The 25,639-nt window shown below is 46.3% G+C and overlaps 1 protein-coding gene across 1 annotated transcript in view; it reads left to right on the top strand.

Moving 5' to 3' along the window:
• The window catches only part of LOC132692206 (two pore channel protein 2-like), a 43,929-nt gene that overhangs the window by 3,353 nt on the left and 14,937 nt on the right, over positions 1–25,639 (top strand). The window contains exons 2-9 of the mRNA XM_081795224.1: positions 6,151–6,242; positions 7,001–7,115; positions 9,903–10,031; positions 14,128–14,244; positions 14,345–14,463; positions 14,690–14,791; positions 16,216–16,342; positions 18,357–18,558. Of these exons, the coding sequence (XP_081651350.1) occupies positions 6,151–6,242; positions 7,001–7,115; positions 9,903–10,031; positions 14,128–14,244; positions 14,345–14,463; positions 14,690–14,791; positions 16,216–16,342; positions 18,357–18,558 (1,003 nt within the window). The remainder of the gene's footprint in view (positions 1–6,150; positions 6,243–7,000; positions 7,116–9,902; positions 10,032–14,127; positions 14,245–14,344; positions 14,464–14,689; positions 14,792–16,215; positions 16,343–18,356; positions 18,559–25,639) is intronic.

Genomic DNA, 25,639 nt, shown 5'->3' on the forward strand with positions numbered 1-25,639 from the left:
GTTATGACCTTTCAAAGAGAAACCAGAAGTTCAAATTTTTGGGTAAGCTCCAGTTTAAAAAAACAAAAAAAATTGAATTAGTAGCCAGCGTCCATAAAGCACTCTCTGGGCCAAACAAAACACATCTTTAGGCTGCCCTTGGCCTGCAGGTTGTTGGTCTTTCTGCACAGAGGGACGTGAGGTGTTTATACTAACAGCTAATTGCCATCTATTCTCTCACCCATCTTCCCGTGGCTGCTATGCCCCAGCTTACCCTTAGCAGCTAGCTGTTTCTTTATATGAAATGTCCACAACATACTTCACAGCCCGGACTTCTGCTGGCAGTCTTTCCACTTGGAAATGGAAACTTCTGGTATTTCCAGTCTTCGTAGAGGAAGTGAGATTTGAGATGGGCCCCCAAAGAAGGAAAGTTCTAGAAAGGATACTCTTGGTTTTTACGTGAACAAGAGATCAGGCGCGGAAGTGGGGCTGGTGGTGGGGCCGTGGATGGCACACCCACGAGTTGTGGCCAGAGAAGAGGGTTTCTGTAGGGAATTGAGGGTGACAAAGTTGGAGACAAGGGAGATTGTGGACCCCCTAAATGCCAAACCAGAGATGTCACATTAGATTCTGTGGGCAATCTGTGTAAAGAGAAGTCAGAGAAGGGAGATTGTGGAGCCCCTAAATGCCAAGCCAGAGATTTTACATTTGATTCTGTGGGCACTCTATGCAAAGAGAAGTCACTAGAAGCTTTTGAATGGGAGTTGGATAGGAAAGCACCGATCACCTCTGTTCCAGGCATCCGTGTGCTTGTAACCTATGGGGGGAAAGAAGGGAGGCTGAGAGAGAGGCAGACAGAAAGTACAGTCCTTGTAGTGAGGGAAAAACTGAGATGAGGGAATTTTCCTTAAAATTTATGGCAACTTCTTTTTACCTTAGGTTGTGGTTAGGTTAATTTTCTTCTATATCTAAATAAGGCATATCGGCTTTTTTCAAAGCACTTCTGTCAACAGCTTCGTCAAGGTTCTTGTTTGACTTAAAGGTATCTGGAGCTTCCAGTTTATTCCTACACTGGGGGCTTAGGGAAGGAACTTCCTTGCTCTCTACTGAGAGCCTCTGGAAATGATGATTCCCTCCCCCACCTCCCACCCTGCCCTGTGCATTTTCTTCCCTCTCTCCCTAAGTGATTCTAAGTTATTCACCTTTCCTCAGAATGCAGGTTTACAGGGTTGAGAGGGCCAGAGGAGAAAACACAAACATCTTAAACGCATTTTTAAATCTCGGGGACAGGAAAGGAAATGTCACAGCTTCGAGAAGAGGAGAAAAAGAAAGTCAAGAGAAGTCAGTTATTGCCATAGCACCATGAAGATGCAAAACATACAAGAAGCAGTAGTAAAATGGCCACGTTTAGACCAGTGATTTTCCATCCTGACTGCATATTGGAACCCCCAGGGAACTTTACAAATTCAGCCTGGGTCTCACCTCCTTGAGATTCTGATGTGGTTGGTCTGGGCAACGAGAGCTTTACAGCTCTGAAGGCGGTGGTCTGAGCGGTGGGAGCTCTAGAACTGCTCCCCTGGCAGCCACTGGTGCCTTCCCTAGGTGGGGGCTGCTGCTTTGAGGTGCAAAACCATCTATTAGCTGCATGGGGGGGGAGGCATTGCGATTTGGTCTTTGCTGTTTTCATGGTAGATATGGGCAGTGGTTCCCATGTAAACTTGAAGTATGCAGTTTTGAAACAGCATGTCTGACACAAGCCCATTCTTGGGTTGGATGAAAATGATTTGTTTTATGGAAAGATACCAATGACCTTAATACCAGTAAGAATGCCCATTATAGTAAGGTTGCCTGTTAAGAGCACTTCTTCCCAAGGAAAAATGGGAAGGACCCTTAGAAGGTGCACGCAAACAGGATGGAGAGAGGGAAGATAGGTAGGAGCAGAAGACAGAGCAGATGAGGTTTTGAAAAGAGACATGTCGGAAATGCAATAGGTAAGGATGGGAAAACTCTGAAACAATATAAAGGTAAATTTGCTGTTGTGAAAGTGTCAGCATATTTAAACATAACAGGTATGAATTCAGATGGCAAGGGGGGAGTTGAAAGAGGTGCCACGGTGCTTATATCATTCATTCAGTATGGGGAGCCTGGGTGATGACTGATGGAGGTGACCCCCAGGGCCCAGCTGGGTGAGGAGGGATTGCTGGTGAGCATTTTTTTTTTTTTTTCTGTTTTCTACCTGGAGGCCATGTGGATGATGCATCTCAAATCCACAATTGTCAAACTCCTTTTGTGCGGACAAACTGTTTCACTGGGACTGAAAGAATGTTAGTAGTATCTTTTTTTTCAGTAATTGTTTTTTTTGAGATAGAGAGAGAGAGTGCGAGTGGGGGAGGAGCAGAGAGATGGAGACACAGACTCCGAAGCAGGTTCCAGGCTCTGAGCTGTCAGCACAGAGCCTGATGTGGGGCTCGAACTCACGAACTGTGAGATCATGACCTGAGTGGAAGTCAGATGCTTAACCGACTGAGCCACCCAGGCGCCCCCCAAGATATTTTTTAATGTTTACTTATTTTTGAGAGAGAGGGAGAGAGAGAGAGACAGAGAGACAGAGCACAAGCGGGAGAGGGGCAGAGAGAGAGAGAGGGAGATACAGAATCTGAAGCAGGTTCCAGGCTCTGAGCTGTCAGCACAGGGGTTTGAACCCATTCATGGGGTTTGAACCCACGAATCATGAGATCATGACCTGAGCTGAAGTTGGACGTTTAACTAACTGAGCCACCCAGGTGCCCCCCAGTAGCATCATCTTTTTAAATTGGGAACAATTAAATTGGCTTTAAGAGATTTTGCTTTAAATATATCTATGTCTATGTCTATATCTGTATCTATAAACATGGGGCTTGATCTCATGACCTGGGCTGGAATTAAGAGTTGGACACTTAACTGACTGAACTGCCCAAGTGCCCCTAAATATGTTTTTTACACTTGATCTTAGCCAAAAGGCCGAGAAGTGATCCTAAATATATATATATTTAAAAAAAAATTTTTTTTTAACGTTTATTCATTTTTGAGACAGAGAGAGACAGAGCATGAATGGGGGAAGGTCAGAGAGAGAGGGAGACACAGAATCCGAAACAGGCTCCAGGCTCTGAGCTGTCAGCACAGAGCCCGACGCGGGGCTCGAACTCACGAGCCGTGAGATCATGACCTGAGCCAAAGTCAGACGCTCAACTGACTGAGCCACCCAGGCACCCCCTAAATATATATTTTTTTTTCTTTTTTTTTTTTTTCAACGTTTTTTTATTTATTTTTGGGACAGAGAGAGACAGAGCATGAACGGGGGAGGGGCAGAGAGAGAGGGAGACACAGAATCGGAAACAGGCTCCAGGCTCCGAGCCATCAGCCCAGGGCCTGATGCGGGGCTCGAACTCACGGACCGCGAGATCGTGACCTGGCTGAAGTCGGACGCTTAACCGACTGCGCCACCCAGGCGCCCCAGCTAAATATATTTTTTAAATGAAGGCCTTAATATCTTAATTCTTTGCTGTCCCAGTATGATTGATACGAGGCTTAATGAAACTTTCTTAAAATCTCGGGGACAGAGATTTTATATCTAAAATAGATTTCTGAGCATATCTTGGGGGGACTCTAGTGTTCCTCAGTGTTCATGATGTTCAATGGAAAAATAATTGGCATTAAGAGATTGTCTACTAAAATGTTTTTAATATGTAAAAGAAAAACGTGTGTTAAGTGTTTAACACATTTGTATGGTACTTTTTAGTGTTTAATAACCTGCTTTTAAAAATTTGCTGCACCAGCCCTGAGAATGCACATGACTCAGGAGGTGATGGGTTCTTACAGTGGTTAATTCATCTTTGAGACTTTTGTTCCACATCTATTTTTAATCAAAACATTTATCTTTGTTTTGGGGCAATTTTTAACCACTTTAGTGAGCCATGATCGATATACATTAAACTACACTTACTTGAAGAGTGTAGTTTGATGAGTCTTGGTGAGCCTTGATATCACAAGGAAAACACTTGTGATAGTAATACCACATTCAAGGTAATGATTGCATCACCCTTACGGATTTCCTCATGCCTATTTGCAACCCACCCCTCTCTCCATCCCCTCCTCCCCCTGTCCCCAGGCAACTGATCTGGTTTCTGCCACCATAGATTCATTTGCATATTCTAGAGTTTTATATACTCGTGTAGTAGGTGTTCCTTTGGGAGATAGGAGTTAACTTCTTTCACAGAAAACTTATTTTCAGATCCATCCATTATGTTGTGTTTATCAGGAATTCATTCCTTTTTATTGCTGAGTAGTCTTCCATGGCATACATATATCACATTTTGTTTACCCATACATGTATCTGTGGACATTTTGGTTGTTTCTGGTTTTCGCCTCTCAAGTTTCTAGTTTTCAACTATTTCAAATATTTGCATACAGCTTCGGAATGGTGTTCTCACATAGCCACATTCTTGGGTTGGATGTAAAGTCTCTATGTAGACATATGCTTTCTTTCTCTTTGGTAAATGCTTAGGAACGGAGTGGCCCCAAAACTACCAAATTGTTTGCCAAAGTAAATGAACCGTTTTCCATTCCTACCAACACTGTGTGAGAGTTCTAGTTGCTTTACATCCATGTGAGCTCTTGGTAGAGTCAGTCTTCAGTTTTAGACATTGTTTAGTCTTAGTGGATATGTAGTGGTAGTTCATTGTGGCTTAAATGTGTATTTCCCTCATGACTAAAAATGTTGAGCATCTTTTTATGTGCTTATTTGCCATGCATATATATATATATCTTCTTTGGTGAAATGTCTCTTAAAAGACCTATCTTAGTAACTAATGTTTGTGTTTTTTAATGCAATATGACTTACTTTTTTAAGTGTTGCAATATGAAATAAGTTTAGGAAATGCAGTCCTACAGTGTGTACAAATATATACTTTTGTCCAAAGTTTGGAATCTTTTGACCTCTCTGAATACTAGATGCATTTGCAAAATTGGCTTGCTTTACCAATGGTAGATCTCCATTCCAGTCCATACAGGACGATGTCCTGTGTTTTGAGGAGGTAACTCTGGTAATCGAATGGATAATCGGGTTTTTTTCCTCCTAGAGGACAAAGGAAGGTCTAAATAGCTAGTCTGTTTGTATGTGTTCTTTATCTCATTTATACAGAATCAGAAATGTGAATCATCACCCATGGGGCTCAGCTGTACTGGTCATGAGGAGATGTAAAGTCAAATCTCAAGATGCCCCTCTGGCTGGTTGGATATTATCAATCATTTTAAATTATAAGAATGTTGGCGAGAAGCAGGAAACATGGTGCTCATGTACTATTTAGAGTCATATCAAAGGTGTAACTTTGGGGGAAACAATTTGGTGGTATCTATCAAAATAAAAAAATGCAAAGACCTTTCATCCACAAGTTCAGCTGTGTCCTACAAGCACACTCATATGGCACAAAGATATGCATGTGTGTCTGTGTGTAATACATATTTTAAAAAATCCAATGTAATTGTGTTTGAAATAGAGAGTAAAGGGAGACACTACTTAAAGGAAGAGGCATTTGTTGAAAAGAACAGGGTAGGTGTGTATATATTGTCATGAAAAAAAAATGTCCAGAATATATGGAGTGAGAAAAATAAGCTTTGGACCATATGAAAATAATTTTATTATTTTTAAATTATGTGTATATGTAGAGCGGGGCTCATACCTTGAGAAGGAGTTAGCTTCAAAAGTCATCAAAAAAGGCAATAATTTATTTATTTACTACCCTTGAAAAACACTCTAACCACTCATCAAGTACCCTAAATATAGTTTTGTGTTTATCTGTTTGTGTGTATATAGCCCTATATATGTTTGTATAAATGTACCATTTAAGTACGTTTATACGTACTACTCAGTGCTTTCTCGTTTCTTACTCTGAGAGCACACATTACAGGGCACACAGTTGGAATTCAGGAAGGTTAAGCGTGCCTGTGTCTCAGCCCCACCTCAGGTCCCAATGCCCAGGAAAGCACATACAGTACTCCGAAGGTTGATTACCTCTGGCGAGAGTGAGGTGGTGCGGGGAGAGAGGGAGGAGGGTTTCCTTTTGTTCATATACATGAAAAAGAGAAGTGCCCTTTCCTCTTCTGATAGTTGTTCTCTCCTTACTTTCTCCCAAGGAGGACCAGAACCTTCTCCTGGCAGCTGCCTATGTTTCTGATGCCCAGTACAACAGAAATGTTCCATTTGAAACGTCTCCTCGGGCCATCAGGTAAATAAAGTATTAAACTGTCTCCTAGAGCAACCTGTCCTTTAGTACTTACCAGTCTTGAAGTTGAACCCAAACTGAAGACATTGTCTCCACAAACATTTTGAGAAGTCTCTAGGATAAGGCATGGAGATTTGGATAAAATCCTAACATCCAATGCTTTTTTTTTTTTTTTTTTTTTAAGTTATAAGAGCATGGTGTCTCACACATAGGGAAGCACTCAATAAATACATTAAGGACAGATAAATGAGTACATGACTAACATATAGAGCAGGAGATAGGGCATCTGAAGTGAATCACATCATCCTTTCCTCGTAGACAAGGTTGTCCTCTTAGAGCCACTTAGGCGAAAAGACTTGTTCTTTTTCTTTCTGGTGCCTTCTGATGCATTCCATATATTTGTTCTTTTCGTAAGAATCATGCCTTTTCTCTCCCACCCCCTGACCGGTCACTGGTCAAAGTCCTCTGAAAGTATTCTTTTTATTACGGTCACAACCACTATGCCGGAGGTACTGATCATAGCTTGAGACGGTTAAGAGACTGTGGTTTGAGAAGCGATACTATTGTTGCCTTTTTTTTTCTGTTAGTGTTTTGTAATGTGCGCTCAATTCAGTGCTGTCCCTTGCTCCCTAAGATTTAAAGGAAATGTGGCCAGAGCCCTATTTTGTATTTTGCCCACCATTAGTCTTTTAGTGGGAAGTGTGAGTTTTGTGTAACTCCTGCTCCTTGTATATAAACACCTTTATTCTTTTCATCTTCAGACTTTACTATTTTTATAACCACTGGACAATGCAAGTAGCCATCTACTTCTTTATTTGCGTCGACCTCTCTCTCGCCCTGTTTGAAGAACCGGCACTGTTTCCCCTGCCTTTCTTGGTAAGGATTAAAAACAAAATGGCTAACCAGACTTTGTCATTGATGAGTTGGGCCCCATGCCTTCTTCCTTTTTTTTTTTTTTCCAAATTTCAATAAATACGAGTGTGGTTTTCTTTTATTATTATTTTTAAATGTTTGTTTATTTTGAGAGAGAGAGAGAAAGAGAGAGAGGGTGCTTGTCCGCACCTGTGTGTGCACAGGGGAGGGGCCAAGAGAGGGAGACAGAGAATCCCAAGCGGGCTCCTTACTGTCAGTGCAGAGCCTGACTCTGGGCTCAAACTCAAACTCATGAACTGTGGGATCATGACCGGGGCCAAAATCAAGAGTGGGATGTTTGCCTGACCGAGCCACACAGGTGCCTTGGATGAGGTTTTATTTTCATTGCTGGGGTTTTTTGGAAGAACTCTGCTTACTCGCTGAGCTGATGCTTCCGTCTCAATTATAAGGCATTTTATTTATTTATTTATTTATTTATTTATTTATTTATTTATTTTTAACGTTTATTTATTTTTGAGACAGAGAGAGACAGAACATGAACGGGGGAGGGTCAGAGAGAGAGAGGGAGACACAGAATCTGAAACAGGCTCCAGGCTCTGAGCTGTCAGCACAGAGCCCGGCGCGGGGCTTGGACTCACGAACCGCAAGATCATGACCTGAGCCGAAGTCGGACGCTTAACCGACTGATCCACCCAGGCGCCCCTATAAGGCATTTTAAATGGAGTAGAGGTTTTTGTCTTCCGTGTCCGCAGGGATGAATTGGGTAGACAAGTGATATTTTCAGAGCGTATCCATGAAAGGGCGAGTAGACAATGTCATAATTTAGTGTGATACACAACTTGTTGTACTTGCCACGTTTCCAGCTTTTTTTTTGTAGTCCTAAATCACTATTTATTGGCACTTAGCAGCTGATCACGTACGGTGTTGAGTAGTCGCATCAAATTCACCAGCTACTCTGGCTCGGTCCAAGTATGTAATTGATGATCCACTCATGTTAATTTCCCGACTTGATGCTGCCCCTGCAGTTGTCTCAGAGACAGGGTGACTGGCAAGGCCCAGAATATCTACGGTCTGGTCCTTCAACAGATAAAGTTCACTGACCCCTATCTTTATTACCTCCCCTGATTCTGTGGGTAAGTGGGCCCAGGCCGGAAAGATTTCCTGCTCCTGTGTCGTTAGCTGGGGTAACAATATCTGGAAGCTCCGTGGATCTCTGGAGGCTGGCAGGTGCTGCTGGCCGCGAGCTGGGAGCTTGCCTGGCTGGAGCCGTGGACCAAGTGCCCTGCTGTGTTACGCAGCTGCTGCAGGTGGTGTAGGTTTCTTCCAGTGGGGGAGGAGCAGGGCCAAGCAGGAGCATCCGAGTGTACAAGCCTCCACTTCCGTCAGCTTGTTGATGTCCTCTCGGCCAAAGCCCCTGAGATGCCGGAGCCCCGAGTCAACATGGGAGGATGCTGCACACGGGGCTGAAAACTGGGAGCGTGGTTCACCGGGGGCCACCAAACTGATGGTGTAACACACTTCTGTATGATGAAGAGGCTACAATTAGTGAAGTCTCTGCATAGAAAACTTGTAGCCCAGTGACTATCAAAACAAACCCCAGAGTTGGGAGAAGCAGAGCTGTGCATTCAGAGACCCAGACGGTCAGTCCCTCCCTAGCACGGCCCACTCTGGACGCGATGAGACTTCCCTGGGGTTGTCTGCTCAACCCCTTGCCTCTCTTCCCGAGTCCTCACCCTTCCGTTTGTTTTTGGTCACGTAGAGCTTCAGGCTGGCTGAGTTCAGGGTGCTCCTTCAGCCGGTGTTTGGACCTCTGGTCTCTAGAATCGAATGTGTCATGGGGGGGCTTTGGCCCAGATGCAGCATTACCAAGCACATCTTATTTTGAGCAGAGGTGTCCTGGAATTGCCCCAGGCCCTGTTGCAAGCCTGGCCTTGACAGGGAGTCTCTAGAGTCCTTCGAGGATGAATAGGCTGAGGGCTAGACGGTGCGGAAGCGGCTGTAGCCCATGTCCACGCCCAGGACCCATGAAGGCTGGGGTGGGGAGGGGAAGACTGTGTCAAGTGCTGCTTTCAGGGCCCAGTCTCCCCATCTCTTCGTACTGTACCACCCTCCTCACCCCCTGATGAAGGCAAGTGTCCTTGTTGGGGAGGAGTTACTGCCTCAGGGAATCACAGGAAAGCCCGGGCTGCGATCACAGGCTGCCAGTCTAGCTGCCTGTAGGGATTTTGGAGCTGGTGTCCTGTAACCTACAGAGGAGACGGTCAGGACTTGGCACTGGGTCTCAGTGGCCTCCCTTCTTTCCTCTAAACCAGCCACACACGGGCGGAGGGTGGCAGTGGCACTGATGGCTAAGGAATGACCCACATCTCAAAACACGTCTTTGGGAGGTTACTCTCCTGTTAGAGAAACTGAACTTCTAGATGCCTTTTCTAAATATGAACTTGAAATTGGAGAGCACAGAAGATGCCTGTGTCTGCCGTCCCAGACCTCCCGTCTTCTGGGGAAATGCCTTCTGGGTGCTCTGCCTGCTGATCCAGCCCCTCCCAGGAAGCCCTCCCTGCCTGTTGGGTCATGGGATTCGTGACTCAAGGGCAGGTTTCCTCTTAAGAGGAAGAAACCATTCCAACTAGCACAGAATTTGACTGCAATTTGCTGCAGTCAAAAGGGACAGTGCTAATTCTTGGAGGGGGCATCAAGGTGGCTTGGGGGGGCTGGGAGGGTTGCGAGAGAGCTAAAGCTGAACCTCCAAGAGGCGGGGCACTGTGTTTAGTCTCTGTTTTCTGCGTGCAGGCTACCTCGTTAGCAGAAGTACTCTGTCTGACTGCATTCTTTGGGAGACTTGTACATTTTGCAAAAGTCACTCCTCAAATGGTTTTCTGGAAGGATATGAAAAACATCTGCATCATGGTAACCATCGTGGTGAGTGCTCATTATAGTACCCTGAAGATTTTGTGGTCAAAGGCAGAAACTATGAAGACAAAAGCCTGAATAGATTTGATCTGGTTAAATCAACAATGACAGACGTCGGCACAGCAAACACCATTAGCACAAATGCAAGCGGACCCCAAATGAAGAACAAACAGGGCAACGTATGACAGTGCGAGTGCTGTGTTTTAACATAGCAAGAGCACTTGTAAATTAAAAGGGGGAAAAAAAAGAGGCCCCCAACAGGGCTGAAAATAGGTGAAGGCATCTCCTACAAGAAAAATATAAATAATGGCAGATAATGAAACAATGTGCAGCTTCACTAATTCAGAAATATATATCAAAACAACAATAAAATACCATGTGTTTGCCTATAAAACAGCGTTAGCAAGATGGAGAGGAAACAGAACCCCTGATACCCTCCTGGAGGGACGAGTAAGCTGTCTTTCTTGAAGGCTGTTTGGCAGTTCTTTGAAAAGCCTTAAAGATGCTTAACACTTGCACCCTGGAGTTCTATTCCTGGGACTTTATCGTTAGGAGAGAAGGATGTGTTCAAAGGTTTAGCTACAAGATTGGTCGGTGGCTGAACCGTTCCTGATACTGGAAAAACTGGTAACAACGTGATTTCCCGACAGTCGATGTGTGTTAAATGAAACGTGGCACATCCACTCAGCCCTTTAAACTAGTGTGAAAGCGACAAATGTCTATTACCAAGGCGAGGTGCTTACCATTCATGAAGCCAAAAGAACCAGTTACCACAGAGCTGGATCATGGTTTTGTTGCAAAGAAAAAAAGGAAAGAATGGTACGCATTCACAGAGAGATCTGGGAGGCTATATGCTAAGCAGTCAGGCCAAGAGGGGCAGGGTAAGGAATTCCGAAAGGCTGCTGTTAGGGGCAGAGAGGCCCCTTCAGTGATTAGCTAAGGGTACTTGATAATTAGCTTATTACCGACCGCAGCAGCCGGCTTGCCTGAACCCTCATTCTTTCCAGTTCACCCACGGCTCGGTCTGCACGCCCCTAAGCCGTCCATTCTCAGAGCCCTCACGAACACTCCTAGGTAGGGGTCCCCGTGCTGTAGCCGATACTGATTTCCCCTCTGAGTTTCTTTTGCCTGTGGCCCGCTGCTCGCCAGCCGTTTCTACATCTGTGTGTCAACGCAAACACCGTGGGACGAAACCCACGCCCTTTCACCCCTCGCCTCCCCTGGCTGTTTGCTTGCCGGTGGTGCCTTACGTCCCAACACCCAGTCCCACGTCCTCCTAGTCCAGATTCTCCCCTCTCTCGCATCCGGCCTCCCCAGGACCCCTCAGGACGCCTCTTGCCCCGTTTCATTCTCCGCACGTGGACTATCGCAGTCGTCTCTGATGTGGCCACACGCTGTCTCTTTGTTGCACGCCATTCTGTTCCCACGTCGTGGCACAGGCCCTGGTCACCCCTTTCGGGAACTGTCGTGGTCACCTCCACCTCAGATGCCCGATACGTGCATTTTAGATGCTGCCGCGGGATTAATTCTCCGGAAGCACGTCTCAGATCACTTCGCTCCCTTGCTGGAAAACGTCTGTCAGCGCCCCAAGACTCTTCAGTGCCCCCCAGTCCTGCAAACGTGCTTCACTCTAGTTGGGACCTCTTCACTCTAGCTGGACCGACTTGCCTGCTGCCCCACGCACATACCACTTGCTCCTCCCCTGCCTGCGGCGGCTCTTTTGCCTGGAATGTCCACTGTCTTTCCTCACCTTGTTCTACATACTTAACTTGACTTCCCTTCACACATCTGCTGCACCCTCAGAATATGCAGACTACCTATCTGTACTTTTCTTATTTTTAGAAATATTTTCTGCTACTGAAAAGAAATATAGGCGCACTGTGAGCGTCTAAATATAGGTACCTATGAGCACAGGCTTGGGTTCAGTCTGTGACACCATGCTGCCTGATGCAGGACGGCGGGGGGACGGGGTGGGAGGGGAAGGAGGAGGCTATTTCTGGAAGAAAGAAATCCAAACAATACAGACTGTATAAAACAGAGGAAGACACTCCTGCTAATCTCCTCCAAGGAGACTGTGTGTGTCTTCCACGACCCTGTCTGCGGCTTGGCCCCTTACTAGACCCCTTACTTGGCCCCTTACCTCTTCATCTCCTAAAACTCCTAGCACAGTGCCTCAAGTACGTGGGCGCGCAGGCACTGATAAAATTTAAGTCCCATCACGGTGCTCCCCTGCTTCAAATCATCCAATGCTTTCCATCTCCCGTCCCAAAAAAACCCTTATTGTGGCGGAGGCTCTGTGCTCCCCCTTCATTACTGCCCCCCCCCATCCACCCTCCCCGTCTCCTGCTCTCTCCATGCATGCTGGCACTGCCTTAGGCCTCCCTTGCGCGCCCTTTGCCTCATCCGGGTTTTCTCCAGAGCATGGACCACCACCTGTCTCAGAGCGTCTTTATCAGCAGCACCGTTCTTTCCTTCTGGAATGTGCACTTTGTGAGGGCCGGCACCTTCCGCCTGGCTCTCGCTCTGTCTCCAGAGCTACAGTGACACCCTGCACTGAGGGGCGCTCTGTGACTGCGAGTATGGAGTGAATTGAATGAGGGCGTTCTCTTGCCTTGTCCGGGTCTTTCCTCCATCTGTCGCTGGGGCAATTCACTCCTTTGCCCTCGTCGCCCTTATTTGAAAGACTTCTGAGGCTCTCTAGGCCCTGGGAATAAGACTCACCTTTTCAGCCTGGTTCTCGAAGCCATTTGCCATTAGTCCTTGTCACTTCCTGCCACGTCTCCCCCCCACCCTCGGGACCCTTGGCTTCCCAGACATGCCAGGACAGCTCCTCCCTGAGAGTCCCTTTACTATGTCTTCCTGCTGTGGCCCTTGATTTTTCTGAGTTTTATTCTTTTAAAATGTTTATTTCTTTTGAGGGGAGGGTCAGACGGAGAGTAGAGAGAGAGAATCCCAAGCAGGCCATCAGCACAGAGCCCAACGTGGGACTCCATCTCGTGAACCGTGAGGCCATGAACTGCACTGACTTCAAGGGTCAGACTGAGCCACCCAGGCGCCCCCTGAGTTTTATTCTTTTAAGACTCTGTCATTGGGGCGCCCGGGTGGCTCAGTCAGTTAAGAGAGGCCGATTCTTGATTTTGGGTCAGGTCACGATCTCACAGTTTGTGAGTTCAAGCCCCACGTCAGGCTCCGGGCTGACGGTGTGGAGCCTGCTTGGGATTTTCTCTCTCTCCCTCCCTCTCTCTCTTTCTCTCAAAAATAACAATAAATAAACTTAAAAAACAACAACAACAACAACAACAAACCTCTATCTTTGCTTTAAGATTACATGAGGGAGTGCTTACCCAGGAAGCCTCCTCCAGCACCGTAACCTCTGGTGATCTGCCTGTCCCCATCCTCCCCTGGACAGCCACGATAGTTCCCTCCCGCCAGCACCCAGGGCACCAGCTTCCTTCCATGGCTGCATCCCATCTCCGCCCCTGTGTCGGATCTCACTGGGTCCTCTGTGGCTTGCTGAATTAACACTTTTGACGATGGAGGTTATTCTTTTTAACTTACATCTTCCTAAAAATACACTGGGTTCTTCTTTTGCCCTGTTCTTAGGTGATCACGAACCTGACAATAAGGATCAGGATTTTCTTACCTCTGTCACCAGGCTAGACAATTTTATACGTCAAATTGAAGAAAAGTTAAAGCTAATTAGGATGTAGTGTGGAAGCATGTAACTGTGCAGGTAACCGCATGGGCTCTGACGTCAGATTGCGTGGGTTCCAGGGTTGGCTCTGCCCCCTACTAGCTGTGTGACCAGGGCCACATGCTCACCCTCTCTGTGCCCCCAGTGTCTCCATCCAGGAATAGTGCCCACCTTAGGGGTGTGGTGAGGATAACATAGAATAATTACGGAAGGTGCTTTTGTGCTTCACGGCACATAATAAATGCACAAACAACAGCTACTTTTAATGTTACATCACACAACTAGAATTATCCTGTTTATGGAACTTGCTTTGTGACCCCTCTTCCTGGTCGGTGAGCATGCCTCCCCACCGTCACTCTCTCTGTCCTGGAGCAGTATGACACTGACCTCTCTGTCCCATGTCTCTCACAGCTGACCTTGATTGATCTGATTATCTATGGGTCCCTGGAAGCTGTGAACGTCCACAGCGTTCGATGGTCAAGGGCTTTAAGACCAGTCTTCCTAATTAACTTCCCTGAAAGTCGTCAGGTAAGGAAGGATATACTTTAGGATATGCAAAGGCTTGACTTTTGTTTTTGCAGAAAATTAGCCGATTCTTGTAAACGAAATGAAAATTTTGTCACCACAGATCCGAAGAACTTTCAGAAGCATCCGGAACACTCTGCCCGATATTCTCTACGTCTTCCTCCTGTTTATGTTCAGTGTGCTGATATTCTCCCTTATGGCCTTGAAGCTTTTTGGGGATAGGTGAGCACACTGCTCTGGAAGATTCTACTTGTGAATCCCACCCCGCCTCCCCCCCACCCCCACCCCCCTTCGGGTTCAGCCTGTTGGTGGCAGAATCTGTCACCGGGTGCCATCTTCCTCGTTCAAACACTCCAGGACTGCTTCTGGAAGGGGAAAAGTGTATCAGAAACCACGACCTCGCTTACGTGTGTGTGTTTTTCACTTTGTGTTCTTGGTTCCTCTTTAGGGGTCTTAAAACAGTGGAAGGATTGCCCTACTTCACAAATATCCTGGACATAGTGTTTGAGCTCTACGTGCTGGTCACTACCGCGAACAGCCCCGATGTCATGTACGTCCATCTTGGCTCATGTTCACGGATAGACACCTGTTACCAGGACAGAATTCGCTTTGTTAAAGGCAGCTGTGTCCGAACACCGGCAGGGCTGAGAGGGGAGAAATAGTGATTTTCCGTTTATTCATGTTCGTGTAAAAATTTTTGAAGGATGTAAAATGTTTATGCTAACAATAGCCTACCCTGTCTATCTAAAACTAAGCTTAGATGATTTTTTTTTTTTTAAAAGCTGAAAGCAGCAGGAGATATCTCTTGAGATACAACTCTTAAATATTGGAGCCTACTTTCTATTTGGGATTTTTTTGCGTCTTGAATTTAAACAGCTAAGCCATCTTTCGAAAGGAATCGTGGCTCGTTCACCCAAGCATTGATGCACCTTTGTGGTTAGGTGAGACGGGAAAGGAATGTAGAGGTTAGTAGTTGTTGCCTTCCCCTTCGCAATGCCAATTCTCTGCACACGTGGACTTTACTTAGGAGGAAAACATCATGTATTTTCTTTCCTAACGTCCTTCATATTATGGACTAAGCTTGTTTGGGGAAGTAAAATTATTAAAGAGTGCCACACTGAGTAGATACCCCTTGGGGTCTAGGGCATGGACAGGGCTCAATGCGAGTGTCAATCCCAACCAGGCCATACTGCACTTCGGGGGAGGGCGGGTTTTCTGTCCTCTAGTTCTGCGTGGGATCATCATATCGACTTGCTCTGGCTTGTTGCTCACTCTTGGGCCTGGCTCGGGAAGAACGTACGCAAGGGAAAGTTGTGGCCCTCCTTGTGTGCCCTTGGATCTTTCTCCCGGACCCTGGCCATGCCAGTGCCTCCAACACCCCCTCCTGTATGAAATCCAATGTCCACTGAAGGTGGAGTGAGCACACACACCTGATTTATGCCTCTCACCCTGGTGCCATTATTAATGGTACTCCTTTCTTTCTCATTGTCCCAGAGTGGCTAGAAAATTATCTGCCTCCCCTGCCCCGCCCCCCAACAAGGCAGTCTGGTGTCCCCGAAGAGCCTTGAGTATAAACCCAGGCCACGCTTCGATTCCTTCTATAGTCCTGGGCAAGTCGGTCTCCTTTCTTAGGCTTCGACTGTGAAGCCACAGTGAGGCTCCCTCAGTGTGAAGGGAAGGGATGGGATCGGGAGATCGCCAAGGTCCTACTTGCTTTGAAAGCTGCTGCCTCGAAAAGGCACTGAGACATTCAGAAGGCAAGTTTAGAGCCAGCTGTTCCGCGCTAGGGGCGGCGATGGCTTTGCGACCCCATCGCACGGGACCGCGCCATATGGGGGAGAGTCTGAGTGAGAGAAGCTTTTGCCGTGCCTCGTGCCCGTGGGTTGTCCATGTGGGATGGCAGCTGAGGTCAGCCTTTTATGCACTAAGGACCTAGGCTGTGAAAAACCGTGCAACATAATTCTGTCCTTCTAGGATGCCTGCCTATAACTTCAACTGGTGGTACTGTCTGTACTTTATAACCTACACCATCATCAATACCTACATCTTCATGTCCGTCTTTCTGGCCGTGGTCTACAACAATTATAGGAAGCACCTAAAGGTAAGGTGCATGAGCGGAAGGGGGGTGGGGGCGGGCGAGGATAGGCGCGCGGGCTGGGTGCCGTGCCAGGGAGGCCGGCAAACGCATTGGTTCAATATCTGAAAGGGTGCTTTTTCTTTTCGCTTTGGCCAATCTGAAGACTTATTTGGTGTCTTGCTCTATTCTGCTGGCTAAGATGCTTCTTTACCATTCTTTGCAATGGGTCTGACAGTGTTTCTGAATTTTATGTACAGTGGCAGGCTATTGCTGTGCTCATTGCTTTTAAGGCATTCAGTTGCTCATGGTTCCTGGAAAGGTTTTGTTAAGAATGGGAGTTCGGGATGTTCTCCAAGCTTCCACTCCTTTTTCCCTCTCCAGCAAGAGCAGAAACTTCTTAAAGCCAGCGGTTTCTGCCCCGGTGCCTGCCTGTTAGATTTACGTCTGGAGAATTCCTGGAGGCGTTGGGTGGGCGGAGGCTTCTGAGTACTTGGGGGTGGAGGATGTTTTATTTACAGCCTGGAATCCACCAGGCTGCCTCAGCCACATCACCTGCCCGCCCTCCACTGCACATATCTTTGCTGGGTTGTTTTTTCTTGTTGTAAAACTAGTTGCACAGGGAAGCTTTTCACCAAAGGATGATTTTCCTGAAGGGAAGACATTGGCTTTTGGCTTCTGATCCTTTTGGTTCTGTTCTGAATTTTTCATTGCATAGGGAGGGTCCCACCGGGGAGCAAGGAGAAATTCAGGGAGAACTTGAATGTTTGCAACTATGGAGAAGCAGGTGGCGGGGCTGAGCCTGTTGGTGGCAAAATGGCCTTTGAAGGTGACTGGCTTGTCCACGTCCTGAGCAGTCTGTGTACTGCCGGGACTTGAGCTGCTCCTGCCCCAGAGGCCAGGCCTCCCAGAGACCCTCCTATCTCAACTTCCTCCCTCTGGGTGGAAGGAGGTTGTCCCAGAGGGTCTGGTATGCTTCTCCTCTTTTTTTGCTGCTGGGCAGAACTGTTGCTGTACCTCCCCCAGCCCCAAGGAGGTGTTTCTTTGGGTAATCTTCTGCAACAGGGATCAGTCAGCAAACGTCTTAAATGTGCTTTAGGTGCCCAGCACCGCACAAAATTCTGAGGAGCCAAAAATGATTAAGACACAGCCCACACCCCTCTGGGGCGCCTGGGTGACTCAGTCGGTTAAACGTCGGACTTCGGCTCAGGTCATGATCTCATGGCTCGTGAGTTCGAGCCCCGCATCAGGCTCTATGCTGACAGCTCAGAGCCTAGAGCCTGCTTCAGATTCTGTGTCTCCCTCTCTGTCTGCCCCTTCCTGCTGTGCTCTGTGTCTCTCTCTCAAAAATAAATAAACATCAAAAAAATTAAAAAAAAATTATAGTCTAGCTGTGTAATCAATTAAGTGATGACAATACTGCGGGGAGCAATCAGAGTGGGCATCAGGTGGCTGATTGTAACCCGAGGAGGGCTGTGCAGCAAACCACCACCCTACCCCACCCCCCACCCCCCGCTTCTGGGAGATTCCCTGTGCTCAGGCCAGATGGCAGCTCCGGGCAGGCCCTGCTGTCTTTCCTGCCCTGGACCTCTTCCTTCCGGACCACTCCTGGCCTAGTTTCACTTCCCTGACTTTTCTCCTCCTCCCTTCTCTTTCTTGATTGACTTAATGGTAGATCTATCTTCTCCCTCTCTGGGGTCTCCCTGTGTCTCAGCAGCACACCCGATTTCCTTCCTTTCTGGAAGCTTCCTTCCTCCTGGGCAGAGTGGAGTTGGGACCAGTCTGCCTCCTGCTGCTCTGTTTCTCACCACACAGATTATCCTTCACGGGCTCCCTCATTTGAACTTGGTAAGATGAGTTCTGTTTATGCAGACGGGTCAGCTGCGTGTACCTGCAGCCGGGGAGGGATTACATACCCGGCATGTTAAGAGACCCAGCGGGGCCTTCTCTTTGGCTGTTCAATTACCTTGAAATGTTTAGGGTAAAGAAACAAGGCTTTCTTGAATCTTTCTCTTAAAAAACACAATTCTATTTTTTAAAGAATGAGATTCGCAAACTGGCGTACCTGAAACGTCACAAAATGATAGAGGCGTTCAACATTCTGAAAGTCAAGGTGGGCACAGAGTTTGTGGTCACGGAGGCCCAGTGGAGGCGGCTGGCCAAGGTCGTGGCACCACACATCAGCAGTCCCCACCTGGAGCTCCTCTTGAGGATCTCCGACGAGGGACAGAAGGGGCACGTGGGTAAGAAGGCTTGGCCGCTGACATTCCTCTTGGCTGTGTTCAGAGCGGGCAACTCCTGGGGCACCTGGGGGGCTCAGTCGGTTGAGCATCCGACTCTTGATTTCGGCTCAGGTCATGATCCCAGGGTTGTGGGATTGAGCCCTGCGTCAGGCTCTGCACTGAGCGTGGAGCCTGCTTTGAGTTTCTCTCTCTCAACCCCCCACTCATGCTCTCTCTCCAAATTAGAAATAAATAAATTTTTTAAGAAGTGGGTGGCTCCTAAAAGTGATTCGTAAAACAGCAGTACTGTTTTCTTGTTTTCCTAAATTTGCAAATAAAAATGTGTATTGGCACTCCCCGCTGGCAATAATCCAGTGGAATTCGGGCCCTCAAAGCTGTGTTCTGACAGGGCTGTCCCCGTGGGAGTTGTCACCATGAGCCATCCCAAAGCCTTTACCTTGTAATGGTCATTCCACCACTGATTCTGCTTTAGGGACAGAATCTAAAATCAGAAGAGAGCTGTGGAAAGAAACGTCTACATTGCATTCCATATTTGAAAGTAAAAGGTTGAAAGTAGCCTAAAATTCATGTATTAATGGTCGGTGGCTATTATGAATAACACTTCCTATCTATGGCATGCTTATCGTGTGTGAGCCATTGTCATGATTGTTTCCTGCACGTGGTGTGTACGTGATCTTCCCCCTGACTCACTGAGGGGGGGGATTTTTGTGATCCTCATTGGTCAATGTGGAGACCGAGAGTGGGAGAGGTTAAGCAGTTTGCCCAAGGCCATGCAGCTGCAAAGTGATAGAGGCCATCTGACTCCAAGGCCCATGTTTTGCATCATTGTGCTAAACTGCCCCAGATTCCGATAGTCACATAATGGGAAATTTGGGCGACATTAACAATGACTGTGAAGATGAGACAGAAATTCAGAAAGATGTGAGGTGACTAAAATACATCCCAAACTGTGAAGCACCCTCATTTCACCTGTTTCAAGAGAAGTCTAGATGGAAACCCACCAAAAGGGAGCGGTAAGTGTGACAGGATGTAAATTTACATGAGACGAGGACTCTCAGACTAGTCCCAGAGGAGCCAGAGGCCTCCTTAGGGCTCTGTGCACATGTGAGAAGGAAAGCACAGTGATTCTCTGGAACTTACATGCAAAAAGGAGAATGAAAAGACGTGTGTAGTAAGGTACCGCTAAATGGGTGGTGCCCACGTCTTCCAGTGAGAGTTTTGGACCTTGGCTGGAGGAAGGTCTTTGCCCTCTTGAGTTAGCAGGATCTGGCTTCCTGCTGAGCCCTGAGCATGTCTCCTCAGCCACCAGCTCGAGGTTGCGGCTCCGAGTGCCTGGTCAGGAGCCAGGCTTCTCAGAACCTGAATGACTGCCTTGGTGGCCCCCGTTACGGACCGGTGGTGGTTGCCTGTGCCCTTCAGCATGCCGGGATTAGGGTTCTGCTAATGGTGGCGAAGGGTGACTGGTGCCCGGGCAACCCCTGAGCACAGTGCTTTTTCATGTCCAACCTGCCATGGACTGATAACTTTGGTAAAACAGCAAAAATCAACACTCAGAAAAATGAAGTTACAAAGTGTAAAGTCCAAGTCCCATTTTTTCATCATTAGAGTCCGTGGACAAGATCCTGGCAATTGTTCTACAAGTTTCTGTATTCAGCACTTACCCCACAGAGGGTGGGGAAGACACGGACAGGGCCAGCTGTGGCCCAGGGACATCTGTTTGAGGACCACTGCTCTTGAACTTAGAAGAGAGGGTTGGGACTTGGGTCCCCTTGGAGGTCCCACCCCACAACCGGGGCGGAGTGGCTGGTCGGTTCAGTCAGGTGTTCCCAGACTTCGGCCCCTCTGGTGTTGAGAATTCTTCCCTGATGGTTTAGTACCTCTGCTGCTTCTCGATGATTGGGACTCTGAACATGTTGATGAATCTTCAGGGCTTTCTCAAATTTCTTTGCAATTCCTTCTGTAAGGTGAATTCCTGGATTGCCATTGAAAGGTGAGGTGTTCCAAACCTAGGGCTGGGGGTTTTTCGGAGTCTTTGTCTGTCAGGCATGGGGAGGCCTATGCACTTGGGTATCGCCTGCCCATCCAGAAAAGATACACATGGTCACTAGGACATACTCACACGAACGTTTCTTTGTTGATAAAGTCAGTCCAACTATTGGTAGTTGTTTCCCAAGTGGGAGTACGGACTGCTTTTCTTTGTCTTGACAGCTTCTTCCATGTTCTGGGCTATAAATAGGCTGGCTTTTAAACGATACCATTCAGCTGTGGCAGGGTAAATGTGGAGCTTACCAAACACATCCAAGTTCTAATGGCACCCCTACTTGTTTGGATGTATCATTCCATGAATTACATGAGGAAGAGGAGGGAGGAGCTCTTTGATGCTCCCGCACAACTTTCTGGAGAGTGCCAGTGAAGATCTGTGTACAAAACACCACCGCCACCACGTGTCCATCGGCAGAGGCTCTTCTCCGAATGTGGGTTGTGATCTGGCACAGGGTGAGGTCTGTAAGAGTTACCAAAGGAGGCTGGTCAGGGACAAAAGGGAGCAGAGGAAGGGAACAGAGGCATGACCAAAGACTGCTGTGCTGTAGAATGTTTTCAGGCTGGCCAAGGACAGCCATAGCAAGGGGAATGTGTGGACCAGTTGACATTATAACTCTTCCAGAAGTGAGAGGCCTCACGTCCTTCCAGGGGTCCACAGTCATCCTCGAGATAATGGAAGTCAGTAGAAGTGTTGCAGACTTGTGAGAAATAAGAGAATCTCCTCGGGAAAGGGCTCCAAATCCAGCTCCCTGGGGCAGAATATAGAGATGGAAATGACCAACCTTCCCTACCTCATGCGAAGAGTATAATGGGCCTGTTGTGAATTTTATCTATTCATGTTAATGTTCATGACATACACATATAGTCAATACCAATGAATATGCTTAAATGCCAGTGTGATTTGAAGCTTGAAAACTCTTTTTTATAGAATGAGGTAAGACAATTATTATATAACATTTTAATGTGGGTGTTCTAAGAACAAATATATTTATACATAGGGACATAGCGTTTTAATTTCTTTGGAAGTCTTTAGGTAAATCCAGATTCTTGGCTATTTATCTCAACATTCATTAGTCCAATGCCCCCAATTCAATCAGTGATTTTTTTTTTTTTTTGAGAGAGAGAGAGAGAGAGAGAGAGAGAGCGTGAGCTGGGGAGGGCCAGAGAGAGAGGAGAACACAGAATCCGAAGCAGGCTTCAGGCTCTGAGCTGGCAGCACAGAGCCCGATGTGGGGCTCGAGCTCGTGAATCGCAAGATCATGACCTGGGCCGTAGTCAGACACTCAACCGACTGAGCCACCCAGGCGCCCCTAGAAGATACATTTAAGAAACCATAAGTAGTTGATCCACTATTGCTGATATTAAGGATTTGTCAGAGAAGTAGAAAACTCTACATGCTGTGTCCACATAGTTGAAATGAGTAACTCTACAGGGCCTTGTGATTTATTTATTTATTTGATGTTTATTTTTAAGAGAGAGACAGCGTGAGCAGGGGAGGGGCAGAGAGAGAGGGAGATACAGAATCTGAAGCAGGCTCCAGGCTCTGGGCTCAAACCCACGGACTCTGAGATCATGACCTGCGCCGAAGTCGGATGCTTAACCGACTGAGCCACCCAGGTGCCCCAGGGCCTTGTGATTTACAATATTGTGTGAGATTTACACAAGTTGACTGATGAAGATCCAACTTTTAAAACCACAACAGTTTATATTATGCCACATGGTTCTTAACCCATGGTTAGATTTATGAACACCTAGATATTAGCTGAGATCATGGCACCCACCGACCTATAAGATAAGGATGAGGGGTGTGAGAAGTTCCAGCCATTTTAGCCTCTTTGGAGAAAAGAAATTTTACATGAACTAAAATACCATATTTCAGTTTTTATTTACACTGAATAAAATCAGGAAAAAGACACGAAGCACATTTTAAACCCTAAATCATAAAACAACTTAGTCTACTAGTTTTTCTTTATTGGGAGCGTTAAGTCAATTTGGATTAAAATTTTAAATTGTTTTAGTTTGATTAATGAAGTAATTTTATAATGTTTTAAGTTTTAGTCAAATGTCTTTAGATTTAAACTTTTTAACCAGATCTTTAAAATGTATCTTTTTTAAATTAAAAAAAAACAAATAAATTATAAACCATAAAATAAAATAATAAAAATAAATAAAATGTATCTTTTTACCAAAAAAAAAAAAAAAAAATAATGAAGGTTATTCCCTCCCCACCATGGACTCTCTACAATTAACTGTGGCTCTATTGTTAATTGCACATCTTTGTAAAAAAAAAAAAATTTAACTAGGTGCAGACACTAAGGACAGTAAATGAAGTGATGGTTTCCATCTGAGTTTCTTAAAAAATTATAGAAATGCTATTTAAATTAATAGTTCATTGTTTTATATATTTTATGATCGTAGGGGCCGGACTTTATAAACCAGTTTGTTAATTGGGGGTTTTATTCGGAAGGCACATCTGTCAGGCAGAAAATCATGTTAAGATTGGTTCACATAATATTTAATTTCTCTAGCATTTTTAATATATTTGTGCAAGCTAAGAATTTGTCACAGGTTTTGTTAGAAGAAGAAAAGGCAATTGTGGAGCTTGAAATTCATTCCCACCCCCCCCCCCCACCCCACCCCAGAGGGTGTTTTTGTTTGTTAGTTTTGTTTATTTTTTTAAGGGATAGCACATTTCAAGCGTAAAGAATTTTTCACTGATTTCTTTTTTTTTATTATTATTATTTTTTTTAACCTTTATTTATTTTTGAGACCGAGAGAGACAGAACATGAACGGGGGAGGGTCAGAGAGAGAGGGAGACACAGAATCCGAAACAGGCTCCAGGCTCTGAGCCGTCAGCACAGAGCCCGACGCGGGGCTTGAACCCACGGACTGTGAGATCGTGACCTGAGCCGAAGTCGGCCGCTTCACCGACTGAGCCACCCAGGCGCCCCACTGATTTCTTCATCTTGGGAGAATTCTTAGGTCTCTATTCGGAAGTTAAGGAATGAAGTGTTTGCCTTAAAACAACGAAATTAACAATCCGTTGGGAAATGTTTCCCTGCCGGGTTGGCAGCACTACCATAACAAGGTACCACACGCCGGGCGGCTTAAACCACAGAAATTTATTTCCTCACGATTCTGGAGGCTGGAGGTCCAGGACCGAGTTGCCAGGGGTTGGCCTCTCCCCTTGGCTGTCAATGATTGCCTTCGTGCGTCTTCATGTGGCCTTCCCTCTGTGTGTGTCTGGGTCCTAATCATCTCCTCTTGTGAGGACTCCAGTCATACGGGATTAGAACCAACCCAATGGCGTCACTTTAAGTTACCTCTTTAGAAGAGGCCCCTCGCCAAACGTAGTCACTCTCCCAGGCCCTTGGAGTTCAAACTTGAACACGCTAACTTGGAGGGGACACAGGTCAGCTCATAAGACCTGGTTTTCTGCTCCTGGCCGTAGATTGTTATCCTCCTTGAGAACTTTCTTCTGTCTAAGGTTAACCTCCCCCAGCCCTGCACACAGATAATCTTTGAAACCTCGAGTCCTACTGTCACTTTGTCAAAAGCTTAGACTTGAGAGCATTTGCAGTTCTGGAAGACAGAACTGCAGTGGTTTTATCTCATCTGCTGCAGACTTCCCCGCTCACGCCATGTGAGCCCCTAGTCTAAGGCTCCAAGGCCACAGGTGGCACCACATTGACACAACTCACCTGAATGTATTTCTCTTCTTCCCTAGTGGCCCTGCAGACATTCAGCAGAAGCGGCTCATGACCTTTTGAGCAGGTTAGAGGCAAGTGAAAGAGGTAGGCATACACCCTCGAGACATACCCACAGGACCCTGCTGTCTTCTGACTGGCTCATGATTTGGAGTCAGCGAGAAATCTGGGTCCTCGGCCCTTAGTTCTGAGCACTTCAGAGATGTGGCAAAAAGAAAGTGCCAGTGAGCTTATGGCTCAACAGACTTCCCAGCATTTTACCTTTTACCAAACAGCGGTGTTGATGTAAATATTGTTACCAGGGGGGGCGCCTGGGTGGCTCAGTCAGTTAAGCATCTGACTTTGGCTCAGGTCACCATCTCACGGTTCATGGGCTCAAGCCCCACGTCGGGCTCTGTGCTGACGGCTCAGAGCCCGGAGCCTGTTTCGGATTCTGGGTCTCCATCTCTCTCTCTGCCCCTCCCCCACTCACGTTCTATCTTGCTGTCTCTCTCTCTCAAAAATAAATACTAATTTTTAAAAATATAAATATTTTTACCAGGGCAGACACATCTTTACAGAAGACAGCCAATAAGATCTGTTGGCTTTTAAGAATCATAGGTTGTATTTTACGGGATATAGCAGTACTTTCTAATGTCTGATTGTCCAAAAGTCTCCTGGGTTCAACTAATACTTTCAAAGACAGTTTTAATAACAAAAAGTTGACCAGAATTACATGCTTCACAGTGGTCTCCAATACTTCTCTGAACATTCTCCCGCCTCATCAGCAGTTATGAGCATTGTGGTTTCTAAGGCTAAACACTGGAATTTTATTAGTGCTCAGTGTTAAAACTTAATCCAGTATTAAACTGAGAAGCACAAACTTACAAATATGGGAAGAAAACAAAGAGAATACGGAGAGAATAATGTATCTGCAGCAAGGGTTGGCAGACGATGGTCCACAGGCTAAATATGACCCACCACCTCTTTCTGTAAATAACGTTTTATTGGAACACAGCCATGCTCATTCATTTATGTATTGTTTATGGCTGCTTTCATGCTGCTCAGCAGAACTGAGTAGTTAAAACAGAGATCACATGACCTACAAAACCTAACCTATTTACTGTCTGACCCTTTAAGAAAAAGTTAGCTGACCTCTGATCTCCGACATAGAATGCCAGATGGATACAAGGGCCTTCTTAACATAAAATTACTATGGTTTTGATTCTCTTTGTTTTTTCTTGTTCTACTGAATCTTCCAGATTAAAAGATGTGAACCCAGTGAGACTAATAGATTCCTTTTTGGTGTAAGTTACTTAGTGAATGATGTTTTGACTGGATTCCCTGTCTG

The sequence above is a fragment of the Panthera onca genome, chromosome A3 (genome assembly GCF_046562875.1).
Source record: "Panthera onca isolate mPanOnc1 chromosome A3, mPanOnc1 haplotype 2, whole genome shotgun sequence".
NCBI lineage: Eukaryota > Metazoa > Chordata > Mammalia > Carnivora > Felidae > Panthera > Panthera onca.